Source organism: Antechinus flavipes, chromosome 1 (assembly GCF_016432865.1).
Source record: "Antechinus flavipes isolate AdamAnt ecotype Samford, QLD, Australia chromosome 1, AdamAnt_v2, whole genome shotgun sequence".
Taxonomy (NCBI): domain Eukaryota; kingdom Metazoa; phylum Chordata; class Mammalia; order Dasyuromorphia; family Dasyuridae; genus Antechinus; species Antechinus flavipes.
Genome location: NC_067398.1, coordinates 309,027,226 through 309,045,688, shown reverse-complemented (window position 1 = coordinate 309,045,688; position 18,463 = coordinate 309,027,226). Strand labels below are relative to the sequence as shown.

The following is an 18,463-nucleotide window of genomic DNA, read 5'->3' as shown; positions in this document are numbered from 1 at the left end:
CTCCTAAATAGCATGCAACTTGTAAAGGACTCCTGGACTGTCAGTCCAGTACACTTTCAAATGTTCCTTGGTATCCTAGCAACATGCAGAAACTTTCAGCATTGGCTATGACTCACTAACCAAGAGTATGTTATCCTGTATTTATAGATCTATTAGAATAGGTAAGAATTAACAGATTCTCACTGAGCCCACTCAGAGTGTTTAGAGCAAGGAGTTCCCTTTAAACCAGTAACAGAATGAACTTTGCCATTAAATTCAAGGATCTTTTGAACCTCGCAATAGGTGACCCAGAGAGAGGGGTGGTGAATTCCAGTGTCCTGTACATCTTGTTGCAGAGCATCATAGAACACCTCAAGCTGGAAGAGCAGATGAAGGTTCTTCCAGGGAGTGAGGAGGACTACCTTTCATCTACTTTCACCTTGGAAAAGCTGACGAAGGCTCTTCCGGGAAGTGGGGGGGATTCCCTTCCATCTAGCCCCATCCAGCTTAAGTCTGAGAAGAAGTCAGAGGAGAGAGAAGAGAATAAAGTATACCATATACAATTTGATAGCATCAAAATCTTTGACCAACGATTATCTGCAATGGAAAAACAGATGGCCTTTCTGGATGCATTGCCCTCCACTGAGCAGCTGCTGGAAAGCAGTCATTTTTTGAAAACACCAGCCAAAGATATGTGGCAGATGTTGAAGCTCAAAAAAAAGGTAGAGGGGAATGAAGAAGGAATGACAAAGGTAAGAACATATCTGTACTGAAAGTTTTCTTCCCTCTCCTTTCTTCCCCTCTTATAATCAGTTAAATGCCCAGGTATCATCTACTGGATAGCATAGTTAGATATAGTGTTGGGATTGGAGTTAATAAGATTTGCATTCTAATATGACCTGAGGGATTTATTAGTTGTATGACCCAGTCACTTAACCTCTGTCAACCTCAGTTTCCTCAACTGTAAAATGAGAAGAATTATTGTATCTAATCCACAGGATTATTGTGAGGATTAAATGAAATAACATCTGTGTTGCTTAGTAAACCTGAAAGTATTATATAAATGCCACCAGTTATTACTCTGTGCAACACATTGAGTATATAGAAATAAACCACAGTCTCCACTATTATAGAATTTACAATCTGGTAGGAAGGATAGGATAGTGTATAAGTAATTGTGAACCCAGCAGTGTGAAAAGTACAAAGGAAAAGTCCAGGAAAGTGCTATTACAATTTTGAGAGAGGAGAAATCACTTTCAGTTAGGAGGATCAGAGAAGGTTTTTTAAAAAGTGGCAACTGAATGCAACCTTAGAAAGAAAGAGAGGTAATATGAACAGAAAAGTTGAGCATGGTGAGTTCATTCCAGGCATGGAGGATAGCATTGAGTTGGGAAAGGATAGAACTTGAAGAAAGAATGGTTTGATAACCTGTTTCAGTGTGATTGGAACAGAGGGCTTGAAGAATTATGTGAGAAAAACAAGAATGGTAAGTTGGAGTCAGCTTATATAGAGTTTGTGAAGTTTGTGTTTTATCTAGGAGATGTTGAAATCTTTTGAAGCTTTTTCAGCAAATGAGATGTAATGGGCTGAGGCTCAGGTTGATGCACTGAGGTCCCAAGCACATGAGGCTAAATAGTAATTGGACCATACTCTATTAATATATAAACTTGAAGAAAGAATGGCCCCCGCCCACTCTTTGTGCAAGTCCTGATGTGTTGTATAGGAAATGACGATTTTGGTGGGTGGAGGCACGGGAGTGGAAAAGGAAGGGGAAGGAGAGACTGCTGGCTGGCATTTTGACACAGCTGCATGCATTGCCATTGCGACGGCCTTTCAGCTCAGATCCCCCTCTGTTAGCTGGCTTTCTGTTGCAGCTGCCCATATTGCTATCGCAATCTTCATTCACCTCTTCACTTCAATAAAGATTGAAGATTTCTCCCTTAACCTGAATTCCTGACTCTGGCTGATTTTAAATACGCGGTCATTACAGTGAGGGACTGTGGTCAATGTTATGCTATAGTTCAGTGGTATCAAATTTTCACACTCTGCTGGTATATGTATATATATATAAAATATTTTGGGGTCACATAATGACTTAGTGTTTTTATCTTTTTTTTTTTGCTAAGGCAATTGGGGTTAAGTGACTTGCCTAGGGTCACACATCTAGGAAGTGTTAAGTGTCTGAAGTCACATGTGAACTCAGTCCTCCTGACTTCAGGGCTGGTACTCTATCCACTGTACTACCCTGCTGCCCCTTTGACTTAATGTAATATTATCTATATTTTATTATTTTGTTAAATATTCCCCAATTACATTTTAAAATATCTGGTCCCAGGACAAACTAGGATGTTTTCTGGGCTGCATATTGGATACTTCTGTTGTAGCCCAATTACCCTAACTAGCAATGCAGAAGGAGGGAATCCATCCCAGGAGTAAAGGGAGACCAGTTTGAACATGATTACCAAGCTCCAGAAAAGAGATAATAAGTCTTCATTGGCTCTTGTTTTATGATATTCCCATTGAACCAGCTAATGAGTATTTCTTACATAACATTGTTTTCTGAAATTTGCTGTTTATCTTCTAATTGAATCAATCAGCACTAACAAGCACTGTGCTAAATACTTGGAAATTCAAAGAAAAGATAGTCCCTCTCTTAAAGAATCCAGTTTCTACTTGACAGAGACCATATGCAAACAGTTATGTATAAACAAGCTACATACAGGATAAATGGGAAATAATCCACAGAGGGAAGGCACTAGAATTAAGAAGGATTGATAAAGCTTTTTGTAGAAGGCAGGGTTTTAGCTGGAACTTGAAGGAAGCAGAGGGAAGCCAGAAGGTACAGATGAAGAGTGAACACATTCTTTGACAAGCTCATTCTCCAATTTTATTTAAAATAACAAATATTTATTGAGTATCAATTATTTAAGTAGCATGTTGGGTGTCATGAGGATATAAAAGAAATATATGGTATATATGAACCCTTATATGAAATTATAATTTTATTGGAAAACCTCAAATAGTAAACAAAGAATCAGGAGAGAATATAAGGAAAAAGATTATCCTTTGACCCAGAAGACCTGGTTTAAGTATTGAATCTGACACATACTGACTCTGTGACCATGGGCAAGTCCCTCAGTGGTCTCAGGTAATTCTTGGAGAATCTAAATCACACATAATTTGTTGAGTCTTATCAGAAGAGGCAGTTTCCATACTTCAAGTTTCCTACAATAATGAAATCATAGGTCTAACTCCACCCCCCCCAAAATAAAGGATTGTATATTGTGTGATATTCATAAAGACAGTCATAAAGACACAACTGTTAAGGTGTTATGCACACTACTATCTATAGTTATCCAAAAGAGTTAATAGAAGAAAAAGGACTTGAGGAAAGGACCTCAGAGGTAATTTTTTTACAGCATCCTCATTTTACTGACAAGGAATCTGAGACCTAAGGAAACTGAGTAATTTGCCCAGGAATTTGAACCTGGGTTGTCTGAGTTTGAATCAATTCAACCTTCTTTCCCTTGTAAAAAAAATTGACAGACAAAATCATAATCATAAAACTTCAGAATCCAGAGTTGGAAGGAACCTCATTGACCATCAGTCTAAAACAAATATAAAAGGAAATTCCACTATGATCTGACAAATAGTCATCCATTTTCTGCTTAAACAGACTTCTGAAGATATACTATTTCTCAAGGTAACCTAGTCTACTTTTGAATAGCTTTATTTATTAGGAAACTTTTCTTGATATCAAACCTAAACTTTCCTTTTTTTGCCACTTCTACCCATTTTTCCTGGTACTGTTTCTCTGGAGACAAATAGAATAAAGCTAATCCTTCCATTATAAATTCAAATGCATGAAGACAACTAATATATTCTTTCAGTTAATCCTCGTATGTCATGGTCAAACTTTTCAGAGTATCCATACATTTTGGAGTTTAAGGCTAGATTTTTTTTTAAACCATGCCATAAACTCAAATTACTCTGACTTTCATTGATCGGCTGACAATGGTTTTCAGCTCAAGCCTCATTTGTTCATCATTTGGGCACAGATGATTCAGAGTGAGTGTAAAGTAGCAATTGTTTCTGGACAAAAACCATCTATCTTGGCTGACTGTCTTTGAACACCTTCAAGCTTCCCAATGTCTTTTTAAAAAATGAACTGATGATAAGGAGATTGCAATACTCCAGATGTGTTCTGATTCCTGGAAGCTATGCCACATTATATGTAGTTAAAGATAATACAGTTAATTTTGCTGTAACTCAACATATAATCCTAAAAATCATCATGCTATCCAAAACTGCACAATAAAAACCACAAGAATTATGGGGAAAATGTGTCTGGGGGAAACAATACTCATTCATCAATGGTACATAAAAAATATAGGAGCCTAAAAATGGTAGCACAGGTTTTGTTTTGTTTTTTTTCCTATATGTTAAATGTTTAAGAAATACATAAATAGGGCAGATAGGTGGAGCAGGGAAAAAGAAAAAGAAAAAGAAAAGAAATACATAAATATTCCAATAAATAATGGTGGCCTCAACCTATACCTCAGTTTCTATCGAAGATAGGAGGAAAGGAAAAGTATAAATGAAGAAGACCAATGACATCAGGAAAGTGAGGTCATGACTTGTAAGTGAATTGAATTTAAATAAGAGAGAGCTATGAAAAAAGTTATTTGCCTCACCCTCTCCTCCAGAATCATTAGAATCCAATGGCAAGACACAGGTCAAGGCTACTAGTGATTGGCAAGGAAGAAGTCTAAGATGTTGGCCTTTTTAAGCTAAAGTTTTTCTCAGGTCTCAGTTTGTCTAAGACAACATCCATTCAGTGACAATTGGAGCAAAAATGGCTTAGTTTTCCTTCACAAAACAATCAGTCTGGGAGGGGAAGATCCTCAGAGGTTTTGACCAGAAAAGAAATAATTGCTATTTATTTGTTGAGTTTGCAAGGATACTTAATGGTGGTTGTTGATGATGATGATGATGATAAAATGGTTGGTAGTAGTATTAATAATGTAGTTCTGATTTAGAGATTTTTGTCAATTTTTTTACTCAACAACTTTTCTGTATCTTAACAAAATTTACTTCTAGGGAGAAGAAACCAACAATTCTAGTATCTAGATATGTTTCTATTACTGTACTGAGCATTTTGAAGGATATAAAAAAGTATGACATTAAGTTTTTACTTACAAGGAACTTATGCCATTATTGAGGAGGTATCATTTAGTTAAAAAAATAAAATAAGTGGTATAAGAAGTAAATAACCATAGGAAGTGAAAGTATCTTAAACACTGTCTCTTAAATATATTCCCATGAGTCTTACTGCAGAAGTAGAGTATCAAAAAATTGCTTATCCTGAGACTAGAGAAACATCTGGAAGTTAGCATAGTTCTGATTCCACTTTGAGGGGATCTATGCAGATCACATTATGTTCTTGAGCCAATGGAAGGGTTTGTGTTGGGGAGTAGAAGAAACTGTGGCTCCATAAGTGGAAGAGTTGAGAGAATTATGTTATAATAGCCTCTGAAAGTCAGTCAGAAGAGCTTACACTTTATATGACTCCAGAAAGCACACTTGTCACACATCTTGAAATGTGCAAAACTTAGCTTGGTAGCTTTTAAATATATCTATTATTAAGTTGAAGCTGTCCTTAAGATCCTGGGCTGCCTTCCTTCCCCTGCCTTCCTAAAAAGAGCCTTGATCTGCTATGATTAACTAGGTGACACAGGTAGACTATTTATCCAATGACAACTTAAACAGAAAAACAAAACAACTTAGGAAAAAGTCAAGTGGACAAGCTTGGACATGGCTGCATAGTCTCAAGAAGGCCATTAGTCAAAAAGAGGAATGCTTTATTGTTAATAAATGTTGCCCCTGTATGTACCTTGGTTGAAGTTGCTAAGATTCAGTTTGAAAGGAGTTGTAGTGGTTGCTAGATTCCAAGTTTGTTCAACAAGATTGGTTAGATGTATGTACCTCCTAGCCAATAAGAACATTGCTTTGTAAATGAACATATTTTCAAAGAATCACAGAATTTTAGAATTGGAAGGTACTTGAATAGTCGTTCACTCCTACTGAGACCTGAAAAAGAATAAAAGAATTCCATCTACAGGTTTTTTTCAAGTGGTCATCTAGCCTATGCTTTGAGATTACCACTGAGGCAGAATTCATTATCTTCTGAAGAAGCACCCCATACACTTAAAATTGTGGAAAGCTCTAATTGTTGGGATGATTGATAACCTAAATTTGTCCCTTTTCAATATCTATCCATTGCTTCTGCCTTCTGGGACCAAGCAGAAAAACATCTAGTCCAATCTCTCTGGGAGTGGAAAAAAGGAGTTCTAGGGAAATAATTTTGGTAATGTAAAAAAACAAATGATAGCAATGAAAATTTATTTTAAGAAGAAAGAAAAAGTCTAATTCTTCCAGCCTTTTAATTAAAGTGAAGATATCCCTCATGTGCCCCCTAAAAGTTCTCTTATCTAGGTTAAACCTCCTAAGTTCCTTCATGTAGCTTAAAGTCTTTCATCATCTTGAATGGCTTCCTCTAGCTTTTCAGTGTACTTCTTAAAATGTAGCACCCATTGAACCCAACATTTTGCATATGATTTGACTAGAGCAAAATATAGTAGAATTATTAGCTCCTGAATGCTTTGCCTTTTTTAGTACAGCCTACGATCACAAAGAGTTTTTCTTGATTGCCATGTCACATTATTGACACATATTGAGCCTGTAATATGCTTAAGTCCTCAAAACCTTTCAGACAGACTGCTTTTTAACATACTTCTCCCAATCTATATTTGTGAAGTTGATGTTTAGAGACTTTACATTTATCCCCATTCAGTCTCAAATTATTTAATTTAGTCTAAAGCTTTAACCTATCAAAACTATTTTGGATTCAGACTCTGTTCATCCAGTTTGTTAGTTTTCTGTCAGTTTCCTGTCATCTACACATTTCACAAGCATGACTTCTCCCCTGTTGTTGATTTAAAAACACTAAAAAAACATAAGGTCAAACATAGATTCCTGGGACATTCCAGTGGAGACCTCCCATTAAGTTGACATGAAAAAGGCCATTCAACCATTCAGGCCTTTCAGTGCACAAAGATGTATGTAGCACCACACCTGTAATAGATGATTAATTCATCAAAAGGAGTCAGAAGCTTTTTTGCTTTCTACTTATGATGCTTTCTTTCTCCTTACAGTATCAGTGCTCTATTAATCATTTTCATTCTGAATTTGCCTAAAAGTAACATAATCTAGCACACACTTTTTTCTTTTCCACAGGAATAGCATGAAAGATGTTATAAAATGCTTTGTTAAAATTTCAAATATCTCTATCTTCATCCAATAGTTAAATAACTCTATTAAAATAAAAGATTAACATGACAAGTCCCATTCTTGATGAAGATTTAATGACTTTTTTTGATCACTGCTTTCTTTTCTAGCTGTTTAAGATTCATTCCTTTTGTAATATTTTTTAATTCTGTCAAGTAAAAGTCATTGTTCTGTAGTTTGCAGCATTTATTTTCTCTCCCTTTTGGAAAATCAGATCAATGGCCCTATTTCTGTACAGTGGTACATCATCTATTCTCCAAGATTTTTCAAAGATTACTGATGGTATGTCTGCTAGCAAACCATTGCCTATTTTTTAGCACTCATGAATATAATGCATCTGGGCCAGATGACTTTCTGGCTCTTGCCTAACATTATTAAGTGTTTACTCTGTTCCAGACACTAAGTGCTAGGGAAGTTTTTTTTTTTTTTTTTTTTTTTTTCTGTTAGTGTCTTCAGAATTTCCTTTTTGATACCCTTTAAAATAATTTGAGTTACCCTGATGTGTCCTAGTATCAGAGCTCAACAATCATTGTACTTGTTCCCTCAGGCCTTCCCAGTTCTTTAGATCCCTTTTACAAGGCCACTGTTGTTGTTTTTTTTAAAATTTAATAATAACTTTGTATTGACAGAATCCATGACAAGGCCACTGTTGTTGATGTTGGGTAGAGGAATAGTGGTTAGCTGGAAGGAAGGTTGAGGCCCAGCTTCCCAGGTGTTACAATGCTCCCACTCTCAGCTTTCCTCTGATCTGCCTTTCAACATTGTTGAGATCCAACACACTCTTCAGAAAAAGAATTGCAAGTCTGGACATGTAGAGATTCTAGCTATCCCAGACAGGGCTCCTGTGTGTTACCGAAGAAATTCTTCTTAGAGAGGAGGCCCCTTTCTCTCATAAAGCATATGGGATCTATAGACCCCAAAGCCTATGTGAGAGCCTTATTGTCAAAGCAGACTCTTGTGGGAGATACAAAAAGACCCTCTTTTGATCTTTTTATGGAATAAAATATTAGGAGAGTTTTTTGGGTTTTTTTTGGTTTCATCTAATTGACCATTTACTAATCTTTTTGTAAAGAACAATGATTTTCTTTTTCCTGAAATAATAATAACAGCTAGCATGTATATGTCACTTTAAGATTTTCAAAATGCTTTACATATGTTACCTCATTTGATTTTTACCATAATCTTGGGAAGTAAGTACTATTATTATCCCCATTTTGTAGATGAAGAAACTGAGGCAGAAGTCAAATGACTTGTGCAGGCTCACAATGTTAGTAAATGCCTGAGGTGGGATTTAATCCAAGTCTTCCTAACCCAAGTCCAGCACTCCATCCTATGTACAATCTAAGTGTCTCTGGTTATGAACCTTTGGAATAAGAAGCGGGGTGGGGCGGGGAGGGGGAATTAATATTGAATGGCTTTGAGTGAATTTGGGGAAAGGATGTGGTTGCTTGCTTGCTTTTGGTCCCTCCCCATTAGTAATCCTAATAAATCAAGTGAGAAGATGTGGTAGGCAAAAGGCTTTGAAATCATCTGGTCCACTGTTTGGGGATCCCTAAACAAATTTTACTCTCCAGGAAACCACATCTTCCCCTTCCTGCTCCAGTCCAATTTGCCTTGATTTGTTTATTATATCACCTTTGAGATAATGACCATACCAATATTGTTGACCATAACAACAATAGCAATAACCCTTAGTTTAAGTTTTACAAACGTAATATATTTTACATACCTTATCTCATTCAATCCTCACAACAACCCTGTGAAGGAGATGTTAGCCTTATCTCTGTTTTACATTACAAATGCCAATTCTAGTGTAATAGTAAGAAGAGTCTTTGGGTTGTCTCCCTGCAGTGGGATATGGGACTCTTTCTTTCTCTTGGTTGAGCAAAGAATATCTTGCTCCCAATTGAAGAACTCATTCACTATATTGTCTGGTATATTTCTTATTTGTATATTGATTTTTGTTTGTGAATACTTGGATAAATGGTTTTATTTGTTGATTCTGTGGTTTTTGTGGAATTGGCATTTGATAGAAAGGGAGTTTTTCCTTTGATATTGATTTCCTCAATAAGGCATATATGTTAGGAGCCCAGCTTGAGCTTAAAAATTATCTCCCCTAGAATAACAATATTTAGGGAGGAGGTAGATATGATATTTATTCTTTCCCTGAGAAGATCATAGTGATTAGACTTTGATCCCAAATTCCTGCTTTCCTTCCCATCATTTTCTCTTGGACAAGAGTAGGTGAAGGAGATTCTAGAGATGTCCATTCATGCACCCCTGCAAGTTACATTTCCTTAGATCCATGTGCACATCCATCTCCTATGTATGTAAAACATGACATATACAATCCCCTATGTACAGATAAAGAGGTAGAGACAGGGGTTAAGTAACTTACTCATGAGCTGCTAAGTGGTTCAATTAAGAATTAGCTTCAGTTCTCCATCAGTGATCCCTGGGCATTATCCACTGTAGAATCCTAGTGGCTTTGGACAGTCAAATCACTTAAGTACTTGTTCTTTTCTCAACAAACATTTTCCTCATTCTTTGGTCTTCTCCTCTATCTCTCATATCAAGTGGACCCTCTCCCTTTTTTTACTTTTGTCATCCTCTTCTTCAGGCTATGGACACACTACAGGATCTGCTCACCATTATTTGTGGTCTTCAGGCAGATACTGATTTCTTCAAGACCAAACTGGAAGAAATGAAGGAAAAGATGGACAAGGTAAAAAATATCCCTTATGTCTTCTGTGCCAATTAAAAGATACCTCCTACTTCTTGCAGTAGGATTTTGGGTGTGAGGAGAGCTCCTTTCAAGGAATTTGTCCTCACATACTAACAGAATATTTAGAGGGGACAAAAAGGGAAGTCTTGCTCTCGGCCATTAGCTTTTGCCAGAAAGCATGAGTCCTTTCAGGATGGATCATAGGACAGGTAAGTTTTCAATAATATCATTATAGTTAGTACTGATGTAGAATTGTAAAGTTTCCAAAGCCCTTGATGCTACCTCATTTTGTACTCACAACAACCCTGGAAGATAAATATTTTATTATCTTCATTTAACTGATGAGAAAACTAAGGAAGAGAGAAGGTAGGTGACTTGCCCAAGATCGTGTAGATAGTGTCTGTGATAGGATTTGAACTCAGATCTTCCTGACTTCAAGTCCTGAGCACTAGCCATTGCACCAAAGCTAAGCGAGGAGAGCTTTGTTTGACCCAATTTTCACTACTGATCTTTTTCCTACAGTATACTCCTGTGCTCTGAGCAGTTATTTCTATTTAGCCATTCCATATGACAGCATCTGTGTAACCCTGCCCATCTCCTACAGAGCAATTCTTCCCTAAATTTGGCAAACTTTGCTCAAATCCTTTCTGCCTCCAGTCCATGCCTTAAAACATAGAAAAGATTAGTGAGAGACACCTAGACAAAATTGTAAAGTCAGACAAAGTTGAGTGCCTAGCACTCATCTAGACCAAAACTTCTTAAACTCCCCATTTGTGAAACTGAATGTGGGAATCATGAAATTAGATCTTTCTTGGTTTATATTCCCTTTCTTATTTATTTTTACAAACATTTCTTTTTTGATATATTCTCTTTCAATGGAAAATAGTCTCCTCTTAAAACAGACTGTTTATTTCTGACTTTGTAACCCCTAAGATATAATAGGTGTTTAATAAATACTTATTAGTTAATTGAATTTCATGCTTTTATACTACTTTTCTGGCTAGCTAGTACTCCAGGTAACAGACCTTCCCTATACTCCAACAAAATTTCTTTCTCTCCCACTCATCTTACTAAGACTCTGGCTATCTGCTCCCCAAAGTGACAAAAAGCTGATTCTAGTAGAAGAGTGCTAGAATCTTGCCCTTTCTTTTATCTCTAAAGCAATATGTTGGTATTTAAATGGTGACTTTCTGGACATAATACTTTTTTGTACCTAGGGAGAATTTACAAGTTACAAATATATTATAATCATATTTTGTCTCTTAGTAGACAAAAAAAGTAATCTTATATATGATTATATATATAATAGAAGTATTAAGTGTCTGAGGTCAAATTTGAACTCAGCTCCTCCTGACTTCAAGGCTGGTGTTCTATCTACTGCACCACCTAGCTGCCCAAATATGTACAATTCTTTTAAATATATTTTCATATTTGTCATGTTATACAAGAAAAGTCCAACCAAGAAGGGAAAAAACCATGAGAAAGAAAGACAGAAACAAATAAACAAATAAAAAGAGGTGAAAATACTATTTTTCAATCAATATTCAGTCTTCATAGTTCTTTCTTTGGATGTGGATGGCATTTTCCATTCCAAGTCTATTAAAATTGCCTTGGATCACTGAATTGCTGAGAAGAACCATATTCATCACAGTTGATCATCATAGAATCTTTCTGTTACTGTGTATGATGTTCTCTTGTTTCTGTTTGCTTTATTCAACATTAGTTTATGAAAGTCTTTCCAGACTTTTTTGAAATCAGCTGACTCATCATTTCTAATAGAAAAATAATATTCCATTACATTCATATACCCACAATTTATTCAGCTATTCCTCAAGTGGTAGACATCCACTCAATTTCCAGATCCTTGCCACTACAAAAAGGGCTGCAAACATTTTTGTACTTGTTGGTCTTTTTCTCTCTTTTATGATCTTTTGGGGATACAGACCCCGTAATGAGACTGTGGGATCTGAGGGTATGCAGTTTTATAGCCCTTTGGGCATAGTTCCAAATTGTTCATTTCACAATTCCACCAACAATGTATTGTGTCCCAGTTTTCCCATACCCCCTCCAACATTTGCCATTATCATTTCCTATCATCTTAGCCAGTTTAAGAGGTGTAAAGTGGTATAAGGTATATCTTATAAAAAGACAGATATGATTGATAGGAACACACATTGATAAGATGCAAAATGTAGGACTGGGAGTAATTATGATAAGAAAATAATATTATAATGATTAAAATTGAAAGTGGAAAAGCCAAAATAATTACATCATTTGTATAATAATAATGTGAAATCCAACTGTCTCAACCAAAATATTGATGATTTCAGGATACAAGATTAATATAAAAATTCCATTTTTACTTATTAATAAAACATTTTAAAAAGACATGCATTTACAATGCAATAACAAATTGGGAAATATCTTACTTAGTTTTACATATATATATGTGGACAACTATAAAATATAATGATTAAAATAAAGGAAGATCTAAATAGTTGAATTCAGCATTCAGGTCATATTAATATAATAAAAATGACAATGTTCTTAAATTAATCTAAAGCATCATCATTAAAAAGACAATTCAGTACTATGATCATTTATTAAGTACCTAATATATGACAGGCATTGGACTAAGCATTGCATGCAAAATGAAGCATTATCCTCACGGAATAATTCCTGTTATTCATTTGAATGTATTTCAGTAAGCATAAAATATTATTACAGAGTAGTTCTATGAAGAAAATAAAGATTTGACAAAAATTATAATGAAATTTATGTGGAAAAATCAAGAGTTAAGAGTGGTGTGATGAAAAAAAATGCCAATGAACATGGTCTTATACTAAACCATTATCTTTAAACTATCTGATATTGAGGAAATACAAATAGATAAGTGGAACAGAATAAGACCAATAGGTATTCACACAAATATATATGACAATTACTGTTTGAGAAACCTACAGAAAATAAAGATTGGGGAAAAGGTTAGTCAATAAATATATTTGTTAAAATTGGTTAGCCATTTTTTTAGGAAGTAGATTGAAACTCACATTTCATAACATATATCTCAGTGAAGTCTACATAGATTTTATAACATAAAGAAATTATAAAAATAGGAAAAATATGGAATTGACTTTAATTGTGACTTTTTTCTATTCAATAGAAGGCATTCTTAGAAGCAAGCTAGAAATGCTTGATTCCTGAGACATTTTTTCTGTGAGGTTCCCCCAGTTTTTTTTTTTTTTTTTTTGTTTGTTTGTTTGTTTTGGATCCTTAAAGACTCTACTAAGAGAAAAAAACTTCTGGGCCCTGTAGTACTTGAGTAGTGAATAGCCATTTTTCCCACATATACTGTAGTATATCAATAAGAGAATGGACACTAGGATTATGGGAGAGAATTTTCATAGCCATTCTATACTTTCTGTTATTATTATGCTTTTGAATGGGACTGATTGGGTGAAGTTTTCTCAGTACTGAGATTAGGTTTAAGTCACATGAGTCCTATACCCAGAGCAGAAAGATGAGGTCTTGGGGCTCAGGTTTCAGGAAGTCACATGATCCCTATTCCCAGTCTTGAACCCCGAGTTGCAGGGAGTCATGTGGTCTTTGAAAGTCAAACCCTCAAGAAATCTCGACTATAGGAAGTGACATAATCCACAGGAAGCAGTCAACATTGGTCAACATTAGTCTATCCAATGAAAAGGCTTGGGTCTTTTCCTATTTAACAGGGTTCTACTTCCTGCTGGCCAGATTCCAGGAACACATGGCAGGAGTTGGGATGGATCCCGGCTGCACCTGGGCATCTCCCTGCAGGAACTAAATAAATTCATTCTCTTTGTACCTAAAGATGCCTCTGATAGATTGATTTGGGAAAGGGGTCTATCCTTCCCTCCCTTCCCTCCCCGTCCCATACACTTTTAATAAAAGATAATTACATCTATTGGCTGATCATTAATTTAAAGTTAATTTACACAGCAATTATAATCAACTGGGAATGATTTTGTAACTAAATCAATAAATAACCACCATCATTCAAAAATACTCAATGAAAAAATGCTATCCACCTCTAGATAGAGAACTCAAAATACAGATCGAAGCACATTTTTTTTCTTTCTTGTTTTTAAAATTTTTTATTTTTTGCAAAATGTGGCTAATAAGGACATTTGTTTTGTATGACTTCATATTTGTAATAGACTTTGTATTTCTTGCTTTTTCAATGAGTAAAAGAGAAAGAGATTTTTGAATTAAATCAAAATAAATATAATGTTCAACCTCAGAAATAACCAAAGAAGACAAATTAAAGCAAAATCAAAGGTTACCTAATACTCATCAAATTGCAAAACTAATAAAAATCTAGAAAGATCAGTGCTGTTAGGGGAATGGAGAAACAAGTATAGTCATTAATTTCTGGTGGAATTATAAGCTTGTAGAATCTTTTTGGAGAGCATATTGACAGCACTTAGTAAATATTAGAATATAATAATATCCTTTGGCCATAATTCCATTACAGGACCAACATACTTTATTGGAAATGTAGCCTAGACATGTTAAAAGAGAGTGGGAGAGAGAAAACAAAAGGGAATAATGAGAGACACTTTCATAGTAGCATTATATGTACTATAAAGAAAAAAATTGGAAACAATTTAGATATATAACAATGAGACAATGATTAGATAAGTTATAGTATACTAATATAATGGAATCCTTTAAAGCAGTTATGATGAAAGACATGAAAAATAAAAGGAATACTAGAAACACCTTTGATAAACAATACAAAGCAATGAAAGAAAATCAAAAGAACAGAGTATAGACATTAATTATTAGGCCAAAGGAAACTTAAATGGGAATGAATGGACCAATAAAAATTTTGGATAGAAATTTAGAGATTGTATTAAAAAATGGTTATGATATTTTATGGATTGAATTTAAGTATAAATAGATACAAAGTAATTTAAATTAATTGTATTGATTTTTCAACATTATTTATAATAAATCATTTAATTTTTTTTTCTGTAAGTTTAATCAAGTAGACAAAAATAGAGAAAAAAGAAATTATTTAGAAGGAAGGGATAATTTGCTCCAGATTGGAGCATCTACTGAGAGTAGCAATGAGAATATCATTGCTGGGGCAGGAAAAAAGACAACAGCTTCTGAGTAAGGATGTTCTCAGCCAGGTTGGTCCTAGGGAAGAAAGATTTTCCAAAGAGTTTCTGAGCAAAGAATACCTGACAACTTCTAGCTCAGAGTTAAAATGACTACTAAGAGGGTGAATTTGCCCTAAAATCTAGGAACTGTTTATCTGCACACCTTGTATCAGAGATTCAGATATATTTCGAGAGAGTTCTCACTCTCCTGAATTATAGTCCCCACCTAAGAAACTTAGGAAAACATATGTAGGATACTCCAGAGCAATAGGAGACCTGCTACATTCCTTGTGAGCTTGCAGTTCACAATGCTGTGATGAGTGGGGAAAGAGAAGAAGGAAGTTTTATTTAAAAGAAGACAATGGAATTAGAATGAATAACCTAATCATCAGTGGCAAAGATATATGTAATAAATTTCCAGAATTATTTTAGGACCTAGTATTAGGGTTTCCCTGGTAGAGGTCCTTTTCCGTGAGTCTCATGGCCTCTTTGTTTACTTGTTACTTCAGAAGTAGGGAGAGGACAACATTTGTCTTTTTATTTTCTTTCTATTTCTCTTCATTTGTCCACAAAATGGCAAACTTAGACTTACCAGATTTTTAAGGTTAGACTAATGAATAAATTTTTATCAAGTCCACTAATCTTTTTTGCAATCTTCCCATGGCAAAATATGAACAACAAAAGTTGTGGAAGTTCTCTACCAGGTCCTTCTTCCCTTCCTTACTCAGTCTCTTAGTTACTTGTCCCATCAGTCACCATTAACATCCTTGGAGGCCACCATACTTTATTTCCCCCTTTATTTACTCAAATGGGAAAAAAGAGAAAGAAAAGTCAAATATCCCAGATAGAACACAGATGAGGATTGAGTTACAGTGAGGTGACCAAACTGAAGGAAAAGTTGAGCATTTTTATCTACCTCTATAACTTTTTTTGTCTCAAGATTTCCTCATAATATGTAAACTGTTCAACTATCCTTTTAACATTTATCATTTGGGGAAAAAATTATCATTTGGGAATTTTTCTTTCTTATATAGTTGAATCCATTCTTTATATACCACACCTCAAAAAATCTTAGTGCAATTCTGAGCTCTAATAGCTTTAACAATATTTAATCAATCTATTAAAGCTTAAAAGAGCACTAAAACTTTTGAGACATCCTATATAACTTAGATATCAGCTTATTACTTGCTGTAAACATTTTTGCCTCCCATTAGTGTTTCACTTCTGATTTTAACTACATTAATTTTGCTTGTGCAAAATATTCTCAATTTTATTTTATCACAATTGTTCATTAATACTCTATGATCCTTTCTATTCCTTATTTCATTATGCATTCTTCCTCTATAGTAGTGATTGATATTTCCTTATTTACTCTTTTAATTTGTTTGTGATGTGAACTTTTATATCTAAATTATGAATCTATTTGGAATTTCCTTGGTATATGGTCTGAGATATTATTCTAAACCTAATTTCTTTTAGTGGAATTATTCCAATAATTGGTGTCTTTAAATTTATCAAATACTGTACTCTGTAAACATTGTTATATACTTCCTTATACTATTGTAAAAACAGAGCAGCATGGAATATGGAATTCAGCTCTGATACTAATTGTGTCACATGGGTGAGTCTCTTAATGTCTTAGAGCCTCAGTTTCCTCTAATGAACAGTAAATGTTCATTAATTGAGAAATTGCTGAATAAATCGTGATATGTGATTATGAAGGAGTATTATTGTTCTATAAGAAATAATAAGCTGGATGCTCTCAGAAAAACCTGAAAAATTTTCCATGAGCTCATGCAAAGTGAAATATATTGTGTACAAAATAATAGCAATATTGTAGGATGATCAGCTATGAATGATTTTGCTGTTCTCAACAATACAATGACCCAAGACCTCTCTGAAGGACTTGTGATAAAAAAAAAATGCCACCTGTATCCAGAGAAAGAACTGATTGTGTCTAAGTACACATTGAAGCATACTTTTTTAAAGTTTTATTTTTCGTGAGTGGGAAATCTGTGTTTTCTTTCACAGTATGACTTTTATGGAAAGGTTTTCCTTATTTACACATGTGCTTTCTCAATGTGGGGTAGGGAAATGAGGAGGGGGGAAAGAGAGAATCTGTAATTTAAAATTTTAAAAACAAATGTTAAAATTGTTCTAACTTTAACTGAGGAGAATAAAATATCAAAGAAAAAAGAAGAAAAACAAAAAGAAAAGTTCCTGTCCTCAAAAAGCTTGCATTCTACTGGGGATTAAATGACATGTGCACAAAGATACAAGAGAAAAAGCCCTGAATTTGGAAGCAGAGGATCTGGGTTCAAATCCTGTTTTTGTCATCTATTTATTATGTATATATGTTGTGTGATTGGCCTGAGATCACTCAGGCTTAGATAGGACTCGAACTCATTTTCCAGAATTGGTTATATCTTGCTTCCTTTCCAACAAAATATAAACAGAATAAATAAAAATTAATTTGGGAGTTGGGATGGGGGATATTAACAATTTGGGGAATCAAGAAAAGTCTTCTGTAGAACATGACCTTAAAGCACCATATTAATAATCAATCAGGGGCAGCTAGATGATGCAGTGGATAGAGCACCAGCCCTGAATTCAGGAGGACCTGAGTTGAAATCTGGTCTCAGTCACTTAACACTTCCTAGCTGTGTGACCCTGGGCAAGTCACTTAACCGCAATTGCTTCTGCAAAAACAAACCAAAAAAAGCCCAAGCAATCAGTCCTTGTTATCATTATTTAATTAGTTAGATGTCATAATAGATAGAGAATTGGACTTGGAGTCATAGAAACACTTCCTTGGATCCTTACTAGCACTTGTGAGTCTGGGCAAAATCCCTTAAGCTGAGGCTGCCATTGCCCATCATTTATAAAACTGGGACAGTAACCTTTTTTTTTTTTTTAAATCAAGGTTGTTATAAAGATCAAATGAGATTATGTATGTAAAGTGCTCTGCAAACATTAACTATAACTGCTGCTTATTATGTGACTGATCCATTATAAGACAGTAACAGAAGAGAAATGCACGGGTTGGAGTGGGGATTTAGACTGCACTCTTCAGATTACAGTCAGTTTCTCACTCACTATTCATGTAACTAGTGACAATGTAATGCAGAGGTGAATGTAGGGTGCCTTCTTTTGAGGGTACTATGGTTAATTTGTCACTGCCAATATTTTGGGGGTAAGGCTCCTGCTATCCCTCACATCAGCATATATAAGCAAGCTTTTACTTTTTCTATTTCTAAGGCAGGCTCCT

General features: G+C 34.9%; 1 protein-coding gene across 1 annotated transcript in view; it reads left to right on the top strand.

The window, feature by feature from the left end:
* The first annotated feature begins 236 nt into the window (after positions 1 to 236).
* The window catches only part of LOC127545448 (collagen alpha-5(IV) chain-like), a 48,174-nt gene continuing 29,947 nt past the window's right edge, over positions 237 to 18,463 (top strand). Inside the window, exons 1-2 of the mRNA XM_051972754.1 lie at positions 237 to 731; positions 9,947 to 10,051. Coding sequence (XP_051828714.1) covers positions 237 to 731; positions 9,947 to 10,051 — 600 coding nt within the window. The remainder of the gene's footprint in view (positions 732 to 9,946; positions 10,052 to 18,463) is intronic.